The 25,719-nt window shown below is 43.7% G+C and overlaps 1 protein-coding gene across 7 annotated transcripts in view; it reads right to left on the bottom strand.

Moving 5' to 3' along the window:
* TENM4 (teneurin transmembrane protein 4) overlaps positions 1 to 25,719 on the bottom strand; it is a 971,473-nt gene that overhangs the window by 189,600 nt on the left and 756,154 nt on the right. For 5 of the 7 annotated variants that reach the window (XM_075061790.1, XM_075061784.1, XM_075061786.1 and 2 more), the window contains 3 exons: positions 25,211 to 25,428; positions 23,601 to 23,811; positions 2,483 to 2,584 (listed from right to left, as the gene is read on the bottom strand). In XM_075061790.1, coding sequence (XP_074917891.1) covers positions 2,483 to 2,584; positions 23,601 to 23,811; positions 25,211 to 25,428 — 531 coding nt within the window. The remainder of the gene's footprint in view (positions 1 to 2,482; positions 2,585 to 23,600; positions 23,812 to 25,210; positions 25,429 to 25,719) is intronic. The other 2 variants (XM_075061785.1, XM_075061788.1) reach the window with 1 other exon arrangement.

Genomic DNA, 25,719 nt, shown 5'->3' with positions numbered 1-25,719 from the left:
AGATTTGTCACCTACAAAAGCTGGCTCAGGTTTGGGAATCTCCCTAACATCTTCAGCCATGAAGACTGAAGCAAAGAATCCATTTAGTTTCTCCGCAATGACTTTATCGTCTTTAAGCGCTCCTTTTGTATTTTGATCATCTAGCAGCCTTGTCCCCCTCATGCAGCTAAAACTAACCAGCCAGGAAAAAGTTAATAATGACCCTTGGTTCAGCCCCTGATCCCCATTTCCAGCTCCTGTGAGGCCTCATCATGCTTCTCTCCCCAAAAGCTGAGCCTTGCAGCATGCAATAACAGATCCCACAATTTTACATCAAGCTGAAAAGCAAATGCCAAAGCTGAATTAAATCCATGGAACTACAGCCTGGGCATCTTTACTGATCTCCACAGCAGCAGTATGGCATACAGAGAGAGGTGGTCTCTCAGATAGGCAGGGTCCCCAAGCCATTGAGTGATTTGCAGGCCAAAAGCAACACCTTAAACTCCAACTGGAAACGAACAGGCAGCCAACCAGATCCCGGAGCACTGGTATCGTGATTCACGGCAAGATGCTCCCACTTAACAAGTACCGCAGGGAGCACCACTGGCTGAAAATCCAACAGAAAACACATTGTAATGTAGTGCAACTCACTCCACTGTGGCACCCTCTGCGGGCTGTCCTGGGGATCAGCTCTGCTAGCGAGTGCGCCCTCTTCTGGTGGCATCTTGCCACCATCACTTCTGCTCCTGGGACCCAGGTCACTCCCAGCCCTCCAGCTGCACCGCATTCTGTGCTCCCCTATTCTGGGGGACCTGCAGTCAGCTGTCCAGCCACTTCCTTCAACTGTGATCTAATGTCTGGTCACTTCCTCAGTGACGATGGGGGTGAACCCGGGCCCGCCCACTACTCTGGGACCCTGTATATGGCACCCACTTGCTGTGTCCCCTATAGCTCCTCAGTAGATCTCCCTGGGCCACTTCCCATTGGCCCCAGCACCCTCTTTGCCCTTGCTTCAGGGCCTCAGCCTGCAAATCCCTGCAGCCCACCAGGAGCTGCCTTTAGCTCCCTGGGTCTCTACCTGCTCTATCCAGGGTGCTGGCTGCCTTCAGCCTGAAAGGCAGCCAGTCCACCTCCCTCCTTAAGCTCCAGGGAGTGACTGAAGCTGCTCTGCTCTGCAACCCTTCTTATATGGGCCAGCCCAGCCCTGAATGGCTGCTCCTCGCAGCCCCTCTCTGATTGGCCACTTTCTGCACAGACTCCTAAGGGCTCTATTAACCCTAGAACCCGGTGTGGGGCAGGCGCCCCATCACACATACGCACAAATAGCAGCAATCCCCCCAGATATTCCTTTCCATGTGGAGTCAGACGGTGTGATCTGGATCTACGGGGTTTTAGCCACACAATTTTTTGACAATAAGAAAGACTCAAAACAACCAGATTAATCAAGATGTCCACCCCTCTAAGCACATCTGCTAATGGAGACTTTGCAGTTGCCATGGTGGAGATATAGAAACTCCAGTGATGTTTCTAGCCCTTGTGGTTAAGAAGCTAATGTGAACCGACTATAACTTATACATTGATATCTACCTGAGTCTGCAGGCAGCCTGAAACAAGAGTTCTAAGAGGTATGAATTGTCCCATTCATTTTACTGGATTGTGAGCTCTGAAACCCACTGGGGCACACTTCGGACAACCAGCTGAGCAGAGAATTCTGTGTGTGCACAGAAGGGAAGGGGCCCTTGTTGTCATCCCTTCCCCTGGGCTGTGTGGAGGTGGTGTGAACAGGAGTCTCACACAAAGCCCTGTGCTCTGTTGGGTGGGGTTTGCTCACTCTCTTTTGGGAACGACTCTAACCAGCCTTAAGACAGGGAGCACTGGCCTAGGGGCAGAGGTGGGTTCCTTGTGCGAGCAAGGCCTGGGTCAACCTCCTAAAACAGGGGTGGGGCCACATGTGGTCTCACATTCCTAGTGCCATGGGTTGCCTTAATCTACCCTTGTCTATCTTCCCCCTCACTCTGGTTGCTGCAGGTCATCTATGGTAAGCCAGGGAGACCTCTGAGGCCTAAGGCAGGGACGAGGGTGCTTAAGGAAAACCTTCTTGATGGCTGAAGACAAAGGATCATTATAAAGTCCTGCTAATCCACAGATAAAGTGGTCTGCTGGAGAAACAGCAGCACAGCCTTTCTAAGCCACCTTTTCTCAACACATTCCCAAAGAGAGAGCTCCTGGTGAGTCATTATCCTCATTGTTTGCTCACATGCAGCTAGGCAGTGAGGTGGGGGGCTTAGAGGTTTGTGTCACTAAGGTTACCGCAAGCATGGCAAGTAATAAGCAAACAAACCCACAAAGCCAATCAGTTTCCACTCTACTGCACCATCACAATCTGCAGCAGGTTTACTTATGAAGAACAGAACCATGAGCATACACTTCCAATGCGCTCTGAGAATTGTAACTGGAGGAAACAACGTGTGTAGATGTTACTGAAACAGATACAAATGCCTACCTCTGCCGCAGTCAGGACCTAGAAAGCCGAGGAAGCAATGGCAGGTTCCAGAAACACAGTCTCCGTTCCCGTAGCAGTTACTGGGACAATTGTCCACTGATTCTAGAAGATGAAAAGAGAATTGAGATACTTTCTTTAGGCAAGAGAAATCCTCTTTCTTCGACAGAGCCCATCAGCAGTCTGATAACTTACAGTGTGTACACAATAGCACAGATACTAAAAAAATATGGACCGGCAAACCCATTAAACCGAATCAAAACTTCACCCAGAGTCTGAACAATTCCTGGTAACAGGTCTCCTCTATTATTTTTCTATGTACTTCCTATTTATGATTTGACTGGAGACAAGAAATACCAGAAACCTCCTGTCAGAACTTGTACTATTGCAAGATCTCCAGACCAATTTTGCAGATTCAAGAACCTTTGAATTTGGACATATTTATCTGAAAAGAACAGAGTTGAGCTGAAACTGGAATTTCCCCTAGACTAAGTGCACTACAGATGCAAATTTGGAAGTTGGAGATGGTAAAACCCTACAGGATCATCTTGTCAATCTCCCTGCTTCCCATAGTACATTTTCTAGTGTGTTGTGTAAGATGTTATTTAAAGTCCCACACAATGTGACTGTTTCCCTTGGGAGACAATTCCATGCCTGATATGGTTTCAAGTTAACTCCATAAAATACCTGACTGTGACAAAACATTAGATAATCATCTTCCAAGAACAGTTAATAGGTGAGGAAAAATTATGTCTAAAGCTCTCTGTTTTGTTCCAATGCCAGCTCAGAGCATAGTGTTTACAGTTTGTCTTTAATAAAAAGAAGCACATGACCTATTAAACCTTATTTTTCAGTGCCAAAGCAAATGAAAACCACTCTTTTCTTAAGTGAAGGTTGAGTAAAGGTAGGGTAGTTTTTTATGCATAGCTTGGAAAGATAACAACACACTATGGTTCATCTCAGGCTATTATTTCAGATTTCCTGAAAGTGAAATGCATGTTACATTAAAACTGGATTCACTTATACAGGTTGGGAATGGTAGAGCACTGGACAATAACTCTGCACTCTCAGGTGCTTAATTCATAGGGCCTTGTGGTAGCAAACCTATTTGTAAACCTCCTGTTTGTCTAATGAGCTGAAACATCTGGAGCCAAAAGTGGTATTAGTTTCTGAACTTGACAGAAAGGAAGCCTATTTCTGATTGGCTCTGCCCTGATTGATAGGGAATCCTGAAGCCCACAGTAATGGACAAAGTGTAATTTAATCATCCATAGAGTGCAACGGCAGTTTTAAATAATAAAAACTGGAGTTTCAGGCATTTGTGTTTTAGGACCCCACATATAGTTCCAATAAGTCCTGGGCTTTTATTGTGCAGGTAAAGAAAGACTTATCACTTCTCTGACACTGAGGTTCTCATGCTAAGCAGACGTCCACTTTATGATGTATTGAGAAACGCCACAGTTTCTAGTTAACACTGGGTCTGATTCACCACGCTGTTAATGCAGTAGTAATGCAGGAACTCTGGACCTTTATCAGTTTTGACACTGCTGCAGCCTTCACCTATTGGCAGATGGATTTATATATCTAGCCTGACCCCAACTGAAATTTCAACTTAGCCTATGAATAGTTGCTTTTCATAACTTTATGATGCTTGTTCATATAGGTGTGATTCCATTGCCAAAGCAAAAGATCCTTATCAGGAATTTTTGTTTTCAGTAAAATTTTCTTAGAACAGAGGTTGAATGATTTGTACATATTTAATATACATATAAGGGTCCCATAGAGAGGTCTTAGCTTACCATTATGGGCCCAATTCTGTAAGCCTCATTCACTCTGAGCAGTATTTACACATGCATTTCCCTTGAAGGTAATAAGAAACAGGGATACTCTAAGTACTACTCAGCATGACACGAGTCTCAATGTTCATAAAACGCCCACGGAATATAGAAATTTCCCATTCTTTTCAAGTTATGATTTTCGGTGACTGAACAGAGAAGCTGCAGAGGAGGCGGCGGCGGGTCCTTACAACTGTGAGGGGGCATGGAGTCTTTTGCATGTAAGAAAAGAATTAACACAAACAACGGAAAAGCACAGTCAGCATCTAAAGCACAATGCACCCTTAGGCTTAGAACCCATGACCTTTGCTCCAAAACCACAGGCACCTACCACTTTACCCATTAATTAAAGATCAATCTCCATTAGTCACAGTAGGATTTCGAGTTTCTATTCTCTCTGTGACTAACCCTAATAGGCAGCATGTAGTATTCACGTACACTTGTACAGACCTGGCATTCCCACATAGTATAGGGCAGGGAAACACATACATAATGACCCATGTATTAGATACAACCTTTCCCTCCCACGTACACTCAAAGTGGTAAAATTATTCCCCACTTTCTGATTTCCCAGAATAGTATTCTGCAAGTGTGGCCTCACCACAAATGACATCTTGACTTTGTCACTGATCATATTTACTGAAATTCTGCTATAGTTTTCAGAGGGAAAGGACATGGATCTTATAATTGCAATCAAAGCCAGACAATAATTCAACACTTAGGAGAAAATTCACAATAGCAAATACATTGTAGAGTACCTCCTCAGTTTTTAATTATGTGTTGACTACCCCATTCCACTAATAAGAAACTAGGTCCTTAAAATCACTTTGTCACAGCTAAATGCTATCTGAGGTGTTACATTTTTCTAATGAGTCTGAGAGTAACACTTCCTATAATGACCTCATTTTATGGATATTTGCTTTTCTGCATCATTGTCCTGAAGTAACCCCTTCCAGGGAGACAGAAAGGACTGGAGAAGACTAAAATATTGTTCCCCCAGTGGCTGGTCCCATGTAACTTCTGCTTGACAGCGAAGAATATAAACCTGGCTGGTGTAACACAGGGCAATTAAAGGTCCCTACATTCTTCCAAAAGCTCTCTGACAATTGAGAGCAACTTTTCAGCACAACAAAGATCCATGTTATATGATCATCCTGTTTTCCAAAGTCAGGGTAGGAAAGGAAGCTGCTTCCAAGTAGCTCAAAAAATATTTTCAAACAGTGGGTGCTAAACGGACATGCTGTTCCTTCACTATCTCTGGTAGCCACTGAGACCAAACAAGCACTGTGACTGGGGGGCTGAGGAGCAGAAGTCTAAGAGCTGACTGGTAGTGGGATATTCATCATTCATTTCATTTCTATGCATTCCAGAATGTGACCTCACTCCGGTTCTCCAGAACTCTCCTAAACTGGGTGCTCTTTTTAATTTGGAGGCAACAACAAAACCACATCTACCTAAAGTTCCTAAGAAAATCCTGCAGTTGCATCACAAGGCTGGATCTGGTTTCAGGGGTTAGAAGTCTACATGAAAAATCTAGTAGCCTAAAGTAAAGTTTTACTAAGTTCAATCAGTCAGGGATTGTCTTAATGTTTGCAGGAGTCATAGCTCCTGAAGGACTGAACTGGGCATGTCAGCCACCCTCTGCATCTCTTCTGATTCCAATGCCAGAGGAGATTGGCTGACCACGTGAGTTGCCAAGTCAGAACAAGATCACAGAGCACCTAATGCTCCTGCCTAAAGCCAGCCTGCCGGCAGCATGAGAACATAAGTAGTGTTACTGCACCAGCTGGAATCCTGTTCGTGTGACAATCTTACAGCTTGCACATACTCATTGTTCTATCCATTGCCTGGAAAATAAAAATGAGGTGAAGTGAGAGTGCTTTAAGAAAATATGGGGAAAACATGGAAATATGAAAAATAAAACAGCTAAGTTTGCACACATGTGGCAGAAGAGAGGACTTGGCTAAAACTTCAATTGTTGCTATGATTAATTAAATTAGTAAATTCCATAAAGCATCAAAGCCAATTGAACTGGGCAAGTGTTTAAAAGCACTCTTCTCCCTTAAGTATGCCCATATACCGTAATATTAGCTAGGGTATGTTTGAGTTCCAGTATCCATCCTACCCTTATTTTTCAGCTTTGTCATAACTATACACATATCCCTAGGTATTACCCTCACCCCACAATTCACACTAGTCAAACCCACCTCGCCCAGGGAGAAGGGAAGGATTTGCAAAAGTGTCTCAGATCTATAAAAGCAAGAGGTGGAAAATATTTATTAGATAAGAACACACCCGTTCCAGAGCTAAACTGCCCCCCTACTGCACACTTTCAGCATCTTCTATAGTATAGTGTTAATTGCTTCAATTGATAAGAGGCCAGATCCTCATCTGGAGTACATCGGCATAACTCCATTTGCAACACTGATTTATATCAGCTGCAGATCTGGCCCAGGTTTTTTGATCAGGTCTTATATGAGACTGTCAGTCCGAGCGAGCTCACAGTTAGGAAGTTACCGGAAATTCAAACTAAATTTTTCATTGTATAACTTCATCCTATTACTTGTCTTTCCAGTGCACCTCTTTTTATTAAACAGGAAAATCTAGACGTCATTTTGCTGTCCATATCAATAATAAGACTTTGTTCTATATAAGTCTTTCATCCAAGGACCTCAAAGGGCTTTAGTAAAGGTCAGTCTCTTACTATTTCCATTTTACAGATGGGAAAACTAAGGCACAGACCAGTTATACTAATTATACCAACATTAAAAAAGTGTGACAGAGGCAGAAACTGAGCTGATGTTTGCTAGCTCCCAGGCTGGTGGTCTGTTCAGTGGATCACACTTTGCTTCTGACAAAAAAATGTGCAAAGGTCAAATGTATTGTGGTGAGCTCTATAAACATCTATCACTTTGGCCTACAATTACCTGTATGAATTACCTTTATTTGGATGAAATAAAATAAATATATTAAAGAGATGGACAAATTGCTAGACTCTGGATAGATTTTTCTTTCAGATAATTACTGTGCTCATTGGTCAGCAGTATTGCTACTGTAACTGTATATCTTTCTTATTTATTTATTCAGCTTAATAACTCCGGTCTATATCTTTGGGCCAGAGGCCAAGGCAGACATCTAGCTGACACCAAATTGTATTAGAGGCTGCAGTAACACAATTATATGTTAAAGTTAAATATTTTATAGCTACGATAGCCACCGAGAATCATCGCTCCCTAGGCAGTTAGAGGGAATTATCTACTGGCAAAGAAAAACTAGTTATCCAGCAGGCAATGGAAAGTAGTAGCTTTCCTAGGAGTTAATAAGCATCAGGGCTGTTTTCTAACTACTGATTAAATTCCTCTCAATGCAGATACTCCAGCAATTTCTTTTGGTAACATCCCTAGACTGTGTTTTTGATCTGGGGCTGTCCAGCATTTGCTATATCTAGTAACAGTTTGTTGCACTGTTACTACCTTTAAGCTTATCCACAAAAAGTATGATTTAATGAATCAATCCTGATGCCAACTCCTGTGAAGTAGATACAGTGAATAATATCAAACTTTTGTACAGCTGGGTAAATTAAGGCACAGCGGGTATACCTACATGGTAGGTGCCCAGCTGTGGTAGCATAGGTGCCGACTCCGTGTGTACTCCAGCCTGGGAAAACCCACAGAAAAAAATTAGCGGTGCGTAGCTCCCACCAGCATCCAACCTCCCCTCACTTCCCCCTCCCCAGCACCTCTCACCTGCCGGCTGCCCTGTCAATCAATTGCTCCCCCTCCCTCCCAGTGCCTCCCACCTACTGCGGTGTGCAAGAGGTACTGGGAGGGAGAGTGAGGAATAGGGACGGGGCATGCTCGGGGAGGGGGCAGAACGGGGCAGGAAGAGGCGGGACTGGGGCAGGAAGAAGTGAGGCTGGGGCTTGGGGGAAGGGGCAGAGTGGGGGTGGGAAGAAGTGGGGCAGCGGTGGGTGCTTGGGGGAAAGGGTAGAGTCAGGGCAGGGCCTGCAGCTGAGTGGGGGTTCAACACCCCAGAGGAAAGTTAGAAGCTGGTGCCCGAGTACGGTAAACAGACTTGCGCTAGCGGGGTTCAAACTAGCACAGTGAAGACAGCAGTGTGACATTGGGGTACCTGCAGGGACTTGCGCTGGCCACCTAAGCTTGAACCCAGGCTACTGGCGATGGAGAATCCACCACAACACTAGGTAAAATGTCCCAATGGTCAATCACTGCACTGTTAAAAATGTACAACTTCTTGCCATTCTGAACGTATCTTAGCTCAACTTCCAGCCACTGGATTGTCTTATACTTTTCTCTGCTAGACTGAAGAGTCCAGGATGGGTCTGAGCTTGGGTGTCTAGCCCAAGCCCCTGCCAGTGCCATAACGCCCGTACCGCTATTTTTAGTGTGTTAACTTGACCCCGGAAAGCTTGAATGTGTCTACCTGCATTGAGCGGCTCACTCCCAGCTGCAGTGTAGACGTGTCCAAGGAGGTTAAATGACTAGGCTACGGACACACAGCAAGCCAGTACAAGACTAGGAATCCTGATTCCATGTCTTATGCTCTAACTAGTTGTCCACACTGCCTCTCCAAAAGAAGTGGCTCAAAGACTTGTGCTTGCCTCTAAGGTTTCCAGCAGGCTGAGAGAACTACCATGTCAACCTGCTCGCCATCAAAGGAAAAGGTGTTCGCTTCACCCTTGCTTGTGCTGGCTGACCCCTGAAGCAGTGGCCCTGGAGGCTTAAGACGACTGCCAAACAAAACCCACCCAACTGGGGGCGGAGAGAGCATTTTCCAGAAAACCAAACCACAACATGGAACTTGCAGGAAAGCCGATCTCAGCTCATGTTTTAAATCCCCTTTCCCATATTAATGTGATTTTTAAGCTTAGCCTGTCTATCATATTCCTGTTGAACAATCTTGCTACAAACATGAATGCTTTCATTAAACAAACCAACCAACCAACCAGCCAGCTGTATGTGATCCCAAGGGTTACCGCAGATGGATTTTTCTAAGTTAAGTAAATAAACTCAGTTATGCCCAGACAGGAAGCCATTACGACTGACTCTCCACAAGCCCTGCCCCCTCTCTAGTCATTTGAACTTGAGTAAAGGGAGCAGCAGACATGTCCAATTCTGCTCTGGTTGTGTCTTACCCCTGCTTTGCACCAGTGTGAATGACTGCAGAAGGGAGTCAGACTCGTGGCCTCAGTTCATCATTGCCCTTTTATGCCAATGATGCCAAGGCATAAGACCCCCCCCCCACAATTCTCTCCAGTGGAGTAACACTGACATAGAGGGTCTCCGCAGCCCTCCTCTCCCACCAGAGGCCCTGGCACAGAGGCCCTGGCTGTGCTCGGTGTGTTTGTGTGGTCATTTTTATGTTTCAGCAACCCTGTGTTGCTGCCTGTGTCCCAGCCAGCCCCCCCAAGCCATCCTCTCTCTGTCCTTGCTCCGGCCCAGGGGAATATTCTCACTGCAATAATTACTCTCTGCCACAGTAAGCCTCATCACTGCTTTCCCTGTTTAACAAGTACTATAACAGCCCTTGGGAAGTAAAAGACAGTTAAAGCTGAAGAAGATTCTGACCCTCGGTGAACACAACCCATAATTTCATCTGTCCAGCACATTGGGAGCTCCTGAGGGTTCATTTGCTTTCTAAGGAAACAATGCTATTCAATGAAATTCATTCTGGTGGAATTATAAATCAAAAGGACAGTCAGCTGCTACAGTAATTCTGATAATGATGCCAATACAGGATCATGGAGGATCAAGGAGATAAAACAGGTTTCAGACACCTGGAAATTTCAAACTTGATACTGTGGGTAAAGATCCCACAACTAAAGCAAATGCAGACATGCTGGATCCAATATTCTCTTGCTCCTCCTTTTCCTTCTCAATTTGAAGTCTGAAAGAATTGGTTCCTTCCTCTCTGCACCTGCAGAAATTTCAACTCTTCTGCTTCAGCTGTATTTTAGAATCTTTTATTTTTCTAGTTCAAATCATCCAAACCTGGCAGCTAGGAATGTGAATGTCTTGACAGCATCATGGAAACCCAGTCATTATTTCTGAGTGATCGTTCTCAGTTTCCTCTTCTGCAGGACGCCTAGTTTGATGCTGATACTGCTAATGCCATTTGATGGTTTGCCAGATTTTGATTTTTTTCTGAAGATTGGGAGGTCTGATTTAATTAAAGATCCATGTACGTAACCTCCTTTTTACTCTCAAATCCCACTGGAGGTCTAACCTCCACATGCAGGTATCAGGAAGCTACATTAGGAAAAGGGCATTGGGAAGACATTCCTTTAAATATCCTCCCCAGAAAGTCAGTGTGAAGTACCATAATCACACCATCCAATTTCATTTTGATTTCCCCGGACTCCTCCTCTGCTGGAAACAATGAAACAAATTTTTAATGGCAGGTACCCCCTACTTCCATCAGCCTATATCGAAAGCACATTCCTGCTCAATGCAGCAGTGACTGCTGTCTGGATTGTTTCAAACTCAGAATGGTGAAGTACATAAAGTTTGGATTCTGAAATCAGTTTGGATAAATGTCCAAAAGCTTGGACTGCTTATCCAAACTACCTGGACCCTCTGAGTCCACCGAAGCCCCCAGCACATCATGTGAGATTTCAGCACTTCTGCTTCTAGTCCTGGCTTGAAATACTTTCTAGCTACTTATAGAGCCCTCATCAACATACCAGCTTAGTGCAAGAGCAACCTTCTTCACAGTATTTCAGCATATTTCCAAACCAAGCTGGAAAAGCTGCACAAACAGCCTTTCGTGACATATTTTTAGAACTTCTGGTTCTATTCTCAGCTGGAATCTGGAAGTGGGATGGGGGAAGCCTAATCATTACAGAAGCTTAAAGAAGGTTTGACCTGATTCTGGTTTTGGAAAGAGGGGAAAGTTTGGTTTGGGAGAATGCTTATCTCTCTTCTTCATCCCTCACCTCTTACTCTCCTTTTTAAGAGAAATGCTGCCATTGAGGAATGCTTGATAGATGAAGGCCACTGTTTGCTTGGAAGCACAATGAGTGGGATGTCAAAAGTACTGAGCATTGGCCTAACTCTGCTCCCATTGAAGTCACTAGTAATTCTGCTCTAATTGAAGTCAATGGTCAAACTCCCATCGACTTGACCTAGACCAGAGTTAGAGCAGCATTGCAGGCTTTTGGAAAATCTCTCCCTATGTGCCTCTGCTGTTTAGTGATGTACAACAAACACAATTTCTACTCTGATACCTTAAGAGATACGTGAACACTGAAGAAAGACACAGAAGGGACAGCAAATTACAGTTCTTAAGGAATTGCATGGGACCATTTCAAAATCTCTGATCTATCCCAGATGCTCTTACCTACTCATTTATCACACGTCATAAGCTAGCTGGGAGGAACTTTCAGCAAATGGAATTCCTGGGGTGTAATAAAGCCTACTTACTTGAAAACAGTTCCCACATTACTTAAGTGAGAGGGAATCTTTAAAGTGCAGTTCCTATGTATAATGAGGGTACCACATTCACCTCTGCAACTAGCATGTAAGACAATGGTGCTCTAGACCAAGCTGGGGCCCATAGACACTCCAGGGGCTCTGTGCGTCCTGATGATCAGCTGATCCCCAGCGTGCAGGAGGCACTAGGAGGGAGGGGGAGAGCGGGGACAGGTGCGCTCAGAGGATGGGGCAGAATCACATCTGGGGCCACTAGCCCTGTTGATCAACTCCTCCCCCTCTCTCCCAGTGCCTCCTGCATGCTGGGAAACAGTTGTTTAGTGCCAAGCAGGAGGCTCTGGAAGGGAGGGGTGGAGTGGGGATAGGGCGTGCTTGAGGGAGGAGCAGAAAGAGGAGGGGAAGAAGAGGGGCAGGGGTGGAGCAGGGGTGAGAAGATGTGGGGTGTGGGTGAGGCCTTGGGGGAAGGGGTGGAGTAGGGGCAGGGCCTGGGGTTGAGCAAGAGGCTTGGAGGTCTGTGAAAAATTTTAAATCAAAATGAGGGTCCTCGGATTGCTAAAGTTTGAGAACCGCTGCTCTAGACCATACCTCGGGAATGTTTCTTTTCCTTCCTTTCTTTTTGTAAATGGCGTATTTCAGAATCTGAATTATGGTCCAATAAATGACATTCTCATATCCCTGATTTGCCTAAGGGATTGCAAGCATAAATCTACTGAAATTTTTTTGTCCCTTCTCACTCACATAAATTGTTGCAAACTAATATAGGAAACAACAATTATTCAGCCTTAAGGTTTAAGCTAGCAAATGGGAAGTCCAGTATGTTACATTTTCTGTGCTTGTAGCTTGGGGCAAGGCTAAAGCTGGCTTTGAGTCTCATTTGAAATAATATTGTGAATGTGTGTACATATTCTAGGGAAAACAGCCACCCCCCCCCCCACACTCACGCCTTCAACTGTGGACTGATTCAGTTAAATAAATGACATTAAATAAAGCAGTGCTATCATTTTAGGTACATTAAAATAAATTTATTTTCACTTTACACAGACTTGGGCTAATAAATTATGGACGCAGTACCCAGAATGGCAAACATTTAATGGGTTACATCTTTAGAGTGGGATGACGAAGGATGGGGGTCTGAATTTCTAGTTCTGTTTCTGGCTCTCCAGGTGGCTTGCTGTGTGAACTGGGGCAAATCATTTAACCTCATGCCTCAGTTTATCCATCTATAAAATGGGTTCAGCACCACTTACTGTATCTACCTTGCAGACAGTGCTGTAAGGATTAAAGAAAGGAGTCACGAGTTCACTATGTATGCATTTGTACATGCAGAAAAGTGGCCACTGTTAAAACATCACCATGGGCCAATGGTTACCACACAGTGAGGGGAATGAGAGAGGCAGGGAGCAGGGTGGTGACCATTTCCCCCTCTACAAAGAGCAAGAGAAATCTCTGGCCACTGTTGAGAGAAGTTGACCCTCTGTTGGCTTCTACCCGACAGATGTGCTCAATTACCTGCTCAGGCATCCAAGCACATACTTTATGGGTACCCTTTAAGCACAGACATTTGAAAATTAAGCAATAAGAAACCCATTGTTCCAACACAAAGAGGGCTTTCCTTCTGTTTGCCAAAATATACAAGCAACTCTCAGAACCTGTATTTTTGCTCTTTACTGCTAGAGCATAAATGGAATTAAAAGTCAAGCAGCACTGTAATATGACACAGGAATAAAACAAGCTGTGCTTACATTAGCCTGCAGCCTGGGACATACAGACAGAGCTATACACAAAAGTGCAAAAACTAAAACCATATGTCCTGGAGTTTCCTTGATTTGCAAATTTCTCCAGAAGGCTTCAGATAACACTAGAAGCCTTGTCATTAAAGCAGAATTCCACTGTTCTAAGAAACATAACAAAATAAAAAAGTAACTTTAGAATTAAATAAACCTTTTCTTGACCCTAAAGCCGAGGTAATTACCCCAATCAATAAACCTTTAGTACAAACTCTATAAGATCAAGAGAACTCGTCTGCTGCAAACAGCACATTGGCAAGCAGTGAGTGACTGAGGGAGTTCGAGGATACCAGCCCATGTCAGTACAGATGCAGGCAGAGCTCGTTAAAAAAAACCTTTTTTTTCCTCTTGCAAACTACTAATCAAAAATAGAGAGAACATTCCTTGTGCATTAACCAACATTTATTTTTCATTCCTGCAGTGTCTTCTGAAATTACAAGGACTACTCTGAAGTGGAATTCATGCCAGAAAAATTGTCCTGAGAGCGGATGCTGAATTAATTATTCCATCTGTGGTTTACTGCTAATCTAGCTTTACACGGAGTGGGACAATCCCAAAAGTTACTTTGAAACGTAGCCTTTCCACTCAGAGAATCAAGGAAGAGACACACTGTATGCAGAAACAGAGGCTGTGAAAATTGTTACTGCCACGTGTCTGACCTTTACAGTTTCTTACTACTTAATTATCTTTGAGATGTGTCACAGATTTCCCCTTTATTGGAGGTGCCGTAAGTTTCTGACTCAAAGGTCCTGCAAATAACCATTATGCACACCATCAGAGTTGGGAAGGAGGGTTGTTATGCAAGAATTCTTTTGGACACTTGTAAAGAACTAAAAAAGGTCATCCTATGTAAGACCTAGATTTGGACTGACTGGTCTGATTTCAGGTTTTTGGAAGCACCTTGGGCCCCAGCTGTTTAAGAAAGCCCCATTTAGCAGACAGAATGGCACACCGTCGGAACAGGTGTTAGACAAGAGCGCAGCCAGCTTACTTCACTTTGCACAGTACAGCTACAATGCAGCACATGTCCTGTGACAACTCTGGCACAAATAATAATGAAACAGTGTGGGATTTGCTTTCCGCGTTGTTTGTCTGGCAGTGACACTAGCCAAATGGCAGGATGGGAATTGGCCACTGACTGAAACTGAAAAGGACTTAAAAACCTGGAGAAGTATTAAATCTGCACGAAATCACAGGCAACACTGGGGCAACTAGAGAGATGGGCTTTGATATTCAGAGATGCTGAGCATCCCGGCTCACTTCAGTGGGAAATCAGAATGCTCAGCAATCATAGAACTGGAAGGAACCTCGAGAGGCTATTTAGTCCAGTCCTCTGCACTCAAGGCAGAACTAGGTATTATCTAGACCATCCCTGAAAGGTGTTTGTCCAACCTGCTCTTAAAAATTCCCAGTGATGGAGATTCCACTACCTCCCGGGGCAATTTATTCCAGTTCTTAACCACCCTGACAGATACGAAGTTTTTGGAAGGCCTGCAGGATTGGGGTACAAGTGAGGGGATTTAGGGAGTAATGGTGGCTTTGGTTCAGTCACAGGAGATACTCAGATGCTACAGTAAGGAAGGCCATATAATTACCTGGATAGACACATAGTCACTTATTTACTGAGGGTAAGATTCAAGAACCTCACTGTGGATTTCAACGAAGGAAACGCTAGCCAGTGTGAAAAATACAAGCCCCTCACCACATTTCCCTCCCCAACAAAAAACTCCATTTCTAGACTCAAACCAAAGATTGTTTTTTTTTTAAAGGATCTACATTTTAATTCCATTCCTCCCCCCAGCTGCTTTTGACCCACCAGGGATAACTGGAAGTGCTACAATGGTATGGGAAAGTCTTTTCTTGCAAGGCTTCAAGCTGAATTTTGCAGAGATAAGAGATCTGGGAAATTCTTGGATAAGTAGCTGCTCTGAGACCTGAATTGTGAACCGTTTGAAATTCATCCATTACAGTTTAAAACACAGTAATAATACCTAGATGGATAACAATATTCACAAAGAAACAAGCTTCTTGAGGGGCTAACAGGTTAGGAGGATTGATGATGGGACAGAAAGCTTCTAGTTCCAGAGCTTTTACTCAACCTGGTTCAGAAATGACCAAAAGCAGGTACCATCGGGGGCTACTCAGTGGCCTATGTAAATGATGGCTGTCAGTCCAATTCTTCATGAACCGTTATTTACCTCACAGAAACCACCACTGTAGTTGGCACCAGTTGTGATGTTTCAAAGACAGCAAGGACTGAATAGGTGCCAAGAACAAGTTGCCTTCTCAGCTCTAGCTGTGGAGTAAATTTCAAAAGTGCCTCAGGGTACATCTACACAGCTGGCGGCAATAAGCCTCCCAGGCCAGGTTGACAGACACGGGTTAGCAAGGCTCATGCTATCACTCTAAAAATAGCTCTGTAGGAAGTGCTTTGAAGTTGCAAGTCGGGACGGAGCTTGAGTTCTGAAGCTGACTCCCCATCCTTAGGCTTCAGAGCCCAAGCTCCGGCCTAGGCTGCAATTTCAAAGTCCTAAGTAACTCATGAAACTAAGGCTTGGTCTATACTACACAGTAAGGTCAACATACAGCAGCTTATGTCAACCTATTTATGTCAGTGTACACACTACAGCCTTTTTCCCGCCGATGTAAGTGCCCTACTTTGCCGACATAAATCCACCTCCATGAGAGGCGTGTGGCTTATGTGTAGTTAGGGCGACGCAGTGTCTGTGTGGAACTGTGTTACTTACATGTCATTCTTTCCTCCATTTCACAGCTCCAGCACTGATGACTAAATTGGTAAGAAAGCTGGGCTGTCACCGGGGCAGGTGGAGGGCTCCAGCTACAGCCTGACTGCCCCTGGGCTCCCCACTCCCTGCCAGGCTGCTGCCTGGAGGCTCCCGGCTCCCCCTGGAGAGCCACTATGCCGTACCAGGGCTCCCCATGAACCCAGGTACTTCCCGGGGGCTCTCTGCTCCCTGCGGGGAGCCCAGAGGCTGCACCAAGGATCCTGAGAGCTACTCAGACTCTGGGTATGGGGCTCACTGCCAGGAGCCTAGTTGCATCAGGGAGCTGGGAGGCCAGGGGGCAGCTGGGCTCCTGGTGGTGAGGAGCTGAGAACCTGGGGGGCAGCCAGGCTCCAGGCAGGGAGCTGCATATGGAGCTGACAGCCCAGGGTCTCAGCCCCCACACTGCCCCTCTTTGGTTGGTGGAAGTGCTCCTGGTGAAGAAGCACACCACTGACAGAAGAAAGGTAGTGTGGACAGGTACCACTGCAGTAAGTAAGTCGACCTAACGTAGGCTGACATATGTTTCTAGTGAGAACATGCCCTAAATCCTATTTTCAAAAGAGACTTACGCACCTAGAAGCCTAAGTGCCACTGACTTTCAATTAGATTTAGGCTTAAGTGCCTAAGTCGCTTTTGAAATGGGACTTAAGATACTTCTGAAAAAGTTTCTGGTAATTGCTTTAGTTTAAGACAAAGTGGTGGAGTAACAGAGACACTTGCAATACTGCTGCCTATTCTGAATCTGTTAGTAACAGAATCAATGTAAGATTTCAGTGTGCATGGCTGTCAGTCTTTCATTAGCACTGAATTTACATGAAAAGATCCTAAACAAATGGATGACTCTGGGTTTGTGCAAAGAGTTAACAGGATGCCATGTGGGTGGAAGTAACAAAGGTATTGAGGGGTAACCCAGGATGCAGATTCTGTGATTTCACAGAAGGGGATTGATCACAGGGCAGCAAGAGAACAAAAAGAGGGTTTCCTTGGGTCTTTTAACTGAACAGAACTCCTAACTATAATCTGACAGGGCTTTACAACTCTGAGGAACCTGTGTGGAAGGTATCTGAACCAAACAGGAGGAATCCAAAGTACTAGAAAGAAGGCACTGAAGTCTTGAGACTAATCAAAAAAGGCCATCCAATGGAGTAGCTGTCAGCCAGGGCATGCAAGGGGAATCACAGAGCTCAAGGCAAAACCTGTTTGCAGACCACGTGAAGTACCACTAATAGTTTAGCAGAAGTAAAGTTATGACTTTCCTCACCTGTCATTTTTCTTTAATATCAATTTTTTTCTGTACAAGTTGAGCAGATGGAAATGTCTCTGAGCTTCGGAAGTGAAGGGTTCTTAGCGACATGCCCAGAGAATGGCCCCATGAGGTAGAAATGCTCAGAAGTCTTGCTGTGACTCAGGAAAAGTGACCCTTAGTTTTGACCATGCAAACAAAAGGGAAATAGCTTTTCTGAATACCTGGGCCCAGCCAGCAATGTCCTTAGACTCAAGGGCTCTTAACTTTAAGTATGCACTGAAGTGCTTTGCTGGAGGAGAGCCTCGGGGCCAAACTCAGAAAGAATGGAGTAAGCTAGATCATCAGATGGTGTAAGCTAGATCCTCATCTACTGAGGCTTCCTTAGACCTACTTACACCCACTCTCTCGATGTGTAATGAAGTCTAAGTCAGTGTAACTCAGAATTTGAGGAACGGGAAGAAGGGGTGGTTAAAGCAGATGCCATCCTATTTTAGCTTGTACCTTCTTTTGGTTTCTCCGCATGTACATTTAGACTCTCAGACACCAACAGGTGAGAGAACCTCTAACGGATTCCGAGTTTCTGTAAGTGGCCAATTCGGTGGAACATAGGCACTGACTGTACTGAAAGCAAGTGTGAGTTACAGAAACTCCCACTAGACTTTCTTGGGAGCAACCTAAATACTGAAATCTGTGCAGAGAAATTTTCAGACAGGGTTAAGTCAGAACGCTTCATATAATTTCTTGCGCCACCTCTTGCAGCCAGGACAAATCATGTACCCTCTCTCTCTTCTAGTCTATACTCCACTATTGTGAAGTATTCCTATGTCAATCTGGCTGACAATGTCTCTACATCTTCTTGCATTTGAACTCTTGCCCCAGGGAATGTACTGGGCTTGGTTATATTTTAGGCTCCTGTAGGAAGGAGCCCGCCTTTTGATATGTACTGTAAAGTGCTATGCACACTTACTGGGCTCTATAAATACAACCTCTAGGTCTCTTTGTACTTTGATGGAGAAAAGCACTCACTGGCAGTTTTCTTTATGGGCACCGGAGGGGCAGGAGGAACGACAGTACTTTTCTTAATCTTAAATCATGCTTCTTGCCGAAGCTAAAAGTCACATCCCATAATGGGCGTTCTACATGCACTTCCTCTTGCTTGCTGGGATATGAAGCTGCACCAGTAAACAGACAACCTTTCCTCCCATATACTTTCGCTCTCTCCCCCTCTCTAGCGCATAGCTGAATGCTTTCCTCCTTTTGATTTTTCCATGGCCCTACTTAGCCCAGCCTGCTATAGCTCAGCAGGAACAGCTGCTCACAGGCTCCCTCTCTGACTTCATAGATGCTGCTTTCAGGCTTTCAGATGTTTCTTGCCTCCACTGAACAGATTTTTGGCCAACATCTTTGTCTCAGATGTGCTGACTCCAGTTCTCCCTTAGCCTCCTATTTTATTCCACTTATAGCAGATTGCTCCGACTAAATCACTGCTGTCAGGCAGAGGTGAATCCACAAGGCGCTTTTCAGAGAAGTGTTTCTATTAAAAATTTCAGAACGTGCTGCCAATGTCATTTACAAGAAGGTTAATTCATTATTGAGAGACACTGATTCTCCATTCCTTTATGATGTTTTGTGCTGTAATTTAGGGGAACGAAATGAAAAAAGGTTATTAAAAGCTGAAAACTATGCCACAATAATCTTTTTCCCCCCTTCCCCTGAATTACCATTATTTAGCATCAGCATGAGTTTTGATTGCAATTATAATGCCGCATTCTCCCACTGTTTACATGTGGTGCCAGGTGCATATACAGGAAAAGATGTTGACAAAGTCCAATCCTTTTGGCTATGATGTTTCTATGCTAAGCAAATCTACTTCCTTTTAGGAAACGGGCTAAGATGAAAGTGCTATCAAAGCAAATGACAATACTACTGAGTGAGTGGATTTCCTTCTAGCTTTGCAGGATTCAAAACTCTTAACTAGGCACAGCCTTGTGCTTTACTAAATTAAATGTGCCATCGAGCTGGGAATGCAGATTGCTTGCATTCTGCTCCTGTTTTCACACGAATAATGGAGAGTATGATCAGTCCAGACAGGTAGTGTACAATAATTACAGTCAGTGTTGCAATATAGAGAAACTGACCTATGCTGACTGGTTTTACTGAAGGTTTGGTCAGTTAGAAAGCAGAAGGTAAACTTAGTGGCATCTGTCCAAAATGTTTGTTTCTGGAAGATGTAACACACTCAAACAGGACTCCCGCTGACATTAGGGGAGTTTTTTCCAAGAAAAGGCTGCAGGATTTGGCCTTCTGCGGTTGTTATTAACTGTTACCCATTATTGTGAATTAGTAGGTAGGTATATAGCACTTTTCATCTTCAATCAATTCATTCTCACAGCACCTCTGTGGGCCAGATAGACAGTATTATCTTCATTTTACAGAGCAGGAAACTGAAGCAGAGCGAGATTAAACAACATACACAAGCCTGAAGGGAGTCAGTGTCAGCACTTGGATTAAAATAGAGAGTCATGGCTCCCAGGCCTGTGCTCAGACTGCTAGATCCTGCCTCTTCCTTGATAATGCTTATAAATTTGAAATGCTTCTTCCCTGTATTTATTATTTCTTCAGATTTCTGCAATAAGCAAACAGAGATTTTTCCATGTGCCATTTCCACAAAAATAAAATCAAACGACAGCCATCAGAGTTCAACACCACCCAAACACAAACCTTCCCTCCCTGCACATAAATGTAACCTGCTCATCACATAGGACTTGATATATTTATATGGCACTGGACTTTTACACCCAGGTTCATAAACCTCGAATGTCAGGTTGCTGTATCCTCTTTATTATGGTATCAACAGAAATTGCAACACAAGATGCTACAGTATTTATGGACTTAAAGGGTAGCAACCGTGTCTTGTCAGAGCTGATGAACACACTGAAAAGGCTCTGAGATTCTCCTATACACAGTGTCCTATTTAATGATTTCACAGGAAACCTCCAGCAGATATTTTAAAGGGCTGCTGTTGAAAATGACCATATAACCAAGGTGCTGACCACTTCCAGCCATTAAAGTTCTCTTTTTGTAAGGTGTTAGCTTAGCTTTGGAGTCCTGGTCAAATTCCTGTCAGGCAATCGTATCGTGCTTATCTAAAATTCAGACTCTAAACTCATTTGACACAGTAGTTTTCACATCCTGTGTCAAAGCAGGTCATTTGTCTCCTTTCTATGTACTGTGGCTTTGCATTATTATATGGCAACTGGTGGGTGAAATGATTCCTCAGATAGTGCAAAATCCTGCCTGCACCATCTTATTAGGGCTGGTCTACATGTAACATTGGTCTGCACCAGGGGATGTAAATTCTAGTGTGCACGAGTGTGTCACACACTAACTGGCCCATATGGACCCTGCTGGCACACACTGAAAGCGTGCATTAATTTAGTCCCATTTCAAACAATACTACGTAACCTGCATTAAGGAATTTTTAGTGCACACCAGCAGGGTCCACACAGGTCGGTTAGTGTAGCACGCAGTAGTGCACCCTAGAATTTACACCCTTCTGGTGCAGATTAGTGCACCCATGTAGACAAGCTAGCCATGATGGATGGGGGAAACAGGGCAGAGCTACAAGTGCAAAGCCTTGAGCCTTACAGGTGGTCTAAAACAAGATCACAGCCTGCGCCCAGGGCCGGCTCCAGGCACTGGCTAAGGAAGCAGGCGCTTGGGACAGGAATACAAAGGGATGACACTCTGTCCGCTATTGGGGCGGCACATCCGGGGCTTTGGCAGCAGGTCCCTCTCTTCCTCTTTGAGCTGCTGCCGAACTGTTGCGGAAGAATGGAGCGGTGCAATTGAGCTGCCGCTGAAGTGCCAACAATCGGCTTTTTTTTTTTTTTGCGTTGCTGCCTGGGGCAGCAGAAAAGCTACAGCCGGTCCTGCCTGTGCCACACGTTATGTGGCTAACCACACTGCATGCTCGGGTAAGCTTAACCACAGAGGACCAGGCCACCCTGAAGCTGCAGAGCACTTAAAGGAGCTGTACCTAGTCCTTAAGCCCAGTGTTGACAGGTATATTAGCACAGTATCTTGCCCTTATATTGCGTGAGTGTACTGATGCAGGGACAAGAGCCTGAATCCAGCTCGTACTTTGCAATCAGTTTGAAAAGTACAGTGATTATGCTTTAGAATTCTCTTCCACTGTGAGAGCTATTACTGGCTGAGTGGCATATGGCATCTGCAAGGGAATCTCTCTCAAACTGGTAGAATCCTTCAGAAGAGAAGAACCTTTTTTAAATGGAACCCACTAAATGAAAAGCACTTGGGGATCCTTTTGGATGAGAGGTGTCAGACAAAGGTAAAATTTGTTTCAATTACAATAATTTGCTAAAGAAAACTAAGCAAACTAATAAAACCACATTGCAGAGTAAGTCTTCCATTTAATAAGTTAAAGAGCAATTATTTCTGGTGTTGCTTAATTGTGAACAGCCTTGAATACAGTGAATTCTGACACTGAAGGCCTGTTTTTGTTCTAAGTTTTCACTGTAACAAAATATTACAGTAGCGATGTACTAAATAAACTTGAGAAGTAAAACTATATATTGGAGCCTTAATGATTTTGCTTTAATAAGACCTAAACTTCTAATTAACCTGCCAAGACAAATTGCAACCCATAGCTCTCAGGGAGCCACTGCAGACAGCTGAGACTCAATGCCAATGCCTCTTTGGGGAGAGGAATTAATGGCAACATTGGAATGAGCCTGCTTTATGCAGGAAACAAAAAAGGTCCATTAAACAATCACGGTGGGTAGAAGAAAGTTAAGTGTTAGTTTTATGGAGGAGTCTTTGAATTACAACAAAATGGATATGGGGATATAAACCTGCTCAGTAGGTCGGTCAAATATAAAATTAAACATGACGGAGTCAGAAATAGGGTCTGGTAAAGGATTGATTGTAAACAGAGGGATATGGACTGGGACAGGTCACACAGTGCGATATTTATATCCTGGAAGAAGAATCCCAGGGTGCTGTGAGAAGAAGCAGTAGTTACTCAGTGCCTGGTGCTAACTGATTGCTTTACTGATAGAGAGCCTGGGTGAGATTTGGATACCCAATTCCCATCCATTTGAAAATGTCAGCCTATCTTTTAGATGAGACATAAAACAGGTTCATACAATGGACTTTCCCTCCTACAGTGCTTTTTGTGAGAGTTGGGGTATTAATTTTGGTGTCCTATCCCAACTCCAATTTGAGTAATTATGTGACGCCAGCAGTTTCAATCAGATACGGTATTCCTCACTTCCTGTCCCAAACTGCTGCTTGATGATGCTATATGTTGTTGAACAGCTACCCAATTCCACTCCAGAAAAAAAAAATAGGCCCAACAGAAACAGAATCCAAATTTCCAAATAGAAGGATCAGGGAGGAGGGGCCACCTCTGTAATCAATAACTCTGGTCTCATCTGCAGCGGCAGGCAGCTTGTCTAGAACATAATTTTTAAATAGGGCTTTAATACAGTTATGCCCCGTCCATGCCATCATAGATATGTTAATCCTTACAGTATTTCCATCAGTGTTGTGTGCAGTTTTGGTCCCAAGGGAACACTCATTGCTCAAATATCCTCACTGATGCTGAATAGTCCTTTAGTCTGTGAGTAGTCTCATTAAAATCAATGAGATGGGCCAGGACTAAGATGCTACTGAGACTATGTCTACACTACCGCAGTAAGTCAACCTACGCTATGCAACTCCAGCTACATGAATAACATAGCTGGGGTTGATGTGCCTTAGGACGAGTTACCACAGGGTCTACACATTAGCTTCTCGTCAGAGGTAGAGAACAGGGGTCGACTGGAGAGCAATCTGCTGTTGCTTTACTAGACCCACTAAATTGAGCGCAGGTGGATCGATCTCAGAGCATTGATCCCGGCTGTAGTGTAGACCTGCCTTCAGTGTGAGTAAGGTCATGAGAAACTAGCCCTAAGGTACATAGATTAGGTAAAACAATATGGCAAATCCTTACCGATGGTAGTAGTAAGAAAAGAAACCACCTCGGACTCTTTCCCATCATTGTAGAAGGCCAGATGCCATATTCCTGTATCCAAATACTGAATAAACCCTGTCTCATGGCTGGACATTGGCACAAAGCCTCTAGGTTGCCGCTGAGGTCCTGCCAGACTCCTCACCTCCTGGGTAAGTAGCCGTCTCCCATCAAGGAGCTCAACAAAGTCAAACTGAAACACAAAGAAAAGATGTTCATTGTATACTTCAGGATTCCAGAAAATGATCACACTTCCTGGTCCAGATCTATCTCAGGATGGGCAGAAGAGCTTTGCATTAAACATAAGACACCCACACTTATGGAACATCATACATGATATTTCCTCTGGTAAGTCATGACATGTTCTGATTCAACCTACAAGGAGATGACTGGAATTGTGTCTGTTCCCAGTAGTTGGCAAGATCTCCTTATCTATCTGTTGATCTGCTTCTCTCCGGTCTCCTCTCTCCACCCATTCCTCTCCTCTTGTTTCTCTCACAGCTCCTCACATACCCGTGGGAGCTCTTCTAATGCTTCCAACACACTACAGACATGTTTTTTAATTCATAAAACCTTAATACCAATAAAAAATGTAAAAGAAAAAAATTGAGATTCCCACCTCAATTACAAGACCATCTTTTGCAAATGTAAAGCTAAATTCTTATGCTGTTGAATCGGCCATTGTTTTCAACTTTGCCCATACTGTATAACTACAATTTTAAAAAAATACTTTATATGATATTAATTTTAATTTCTTAACATATACTGGCAATGAAGTCTATATGCATCTAATACAGTAACAATAATTTTAAATCGCCTGACTTTTGTGATTATAGAACTTTAGCCATAAAGTTAGTTTTCTGCATTTTTTCCTTTGCTTCATTCTTTATACAGACGTTGGGTAAAATCCTGGTCCTACTGAAGTCAGTGGAAGATTTTCCATTGACTTCAGTGGGGCCAAGATTTCACTCCTTATTTCTTAGCCATGTTCTTAGCAAAACAAGTTTTCCAAGTTTGTCAAATCCAAACAATGTAGGTTATCTATAACTTGTATTAACAACGAAAATAAAAAGACCCACCATTTTTTTTACGACTCACAGAAAATGATCTTCAAACTATACCTCCCAAAATCACTTTTAGGATAGGAAATTTCAGCATAAGAAGTAAGTTTCATGGGCAAATCAGAAGCACCTGATAATAGACACTAATAATGAAAGTGGGCTTCATGCCTATAAACACACACCATGCCTGATTTGGGTGTATACAAGTACTTTGGGACATAGGCAATCAGCACTTGTGCAAATAAAATTGTATATTTGGTGTATAACATTATGTGTCTATGGTTCCAATCCGGGAAATCATCCTTATTCAGGATCTGAACTGGTGCTTCATGCTGGTGAATGCATATTCTGCAGCTGTCATGTTGGCACCTATTTTTGAATATTTGAACCTCAATATCTTCCATGAATCCACAGAATTTTTGAGATAGGTATCTGAAATAAAAAGTGGGGCCATCTACCTTTTCAAGGTACAAGCTAGAAGCACATCAATTCTAAGGTAAGTGTTGGTTCGCTGAAATGTGCTCCTGTTACCTGGGTATGTGAAGGAGGAAGGCCTTTCCTGCCATAAATCCCAACCAGAGCAGCCTTTCCTAAAGACACATTGAATTTCAGATGCACTGGATGGTCAATGAACACCTGAGATCTCCAAAAGATACCAGGAGGAATCTTCTGAGTGGCTCGTCGTCCAACATCAATTTCTCCAGAGTCTATAAAAGTGTCCTCTGGAAAGAAACTACTGGGCTTTCCTGCTGAGACATAGAAACAAAAAAACCCCTTGGATTAGCCTAGCATCCTGTAAGTAATCTAATCAAACTGGTATCTCTGACATTGATCTACCAATGTGGTGACTTCTTCAGAATACATTATGCATCAATTATGACTATGAAAGAAAAATGGATAGGATTACTCCTAGCTATGCTCCAGCTTTCTATTGAAAGCATGTATCTTGGAAGAGCAATATGGATTCCCAAATGGCCCTCTGCTTAAATCATAACAACAGAGATTGTTAAATTACATGTTAAAATAAAATCATCTTACAC

This window comes from Chelonoidis abingdonii, chromosome 1 (assembly GCF_003597395.2).
Source record: "Chelonoidis abingdonii isolate Lonesome George chromosome 1, CheloAbing_2.0, whole genome shotgun sequence".
Classification (NCBI taxonomy): domain Eukaryota; kingdom Metazoa; phylum Chordata; order Testudines; family Testudinidae; genus Chelonoidis; species Chelonoidis abingdonii.
This window is presented reverse-complemented; position numbering and strand designations above follow the sequence as displayed.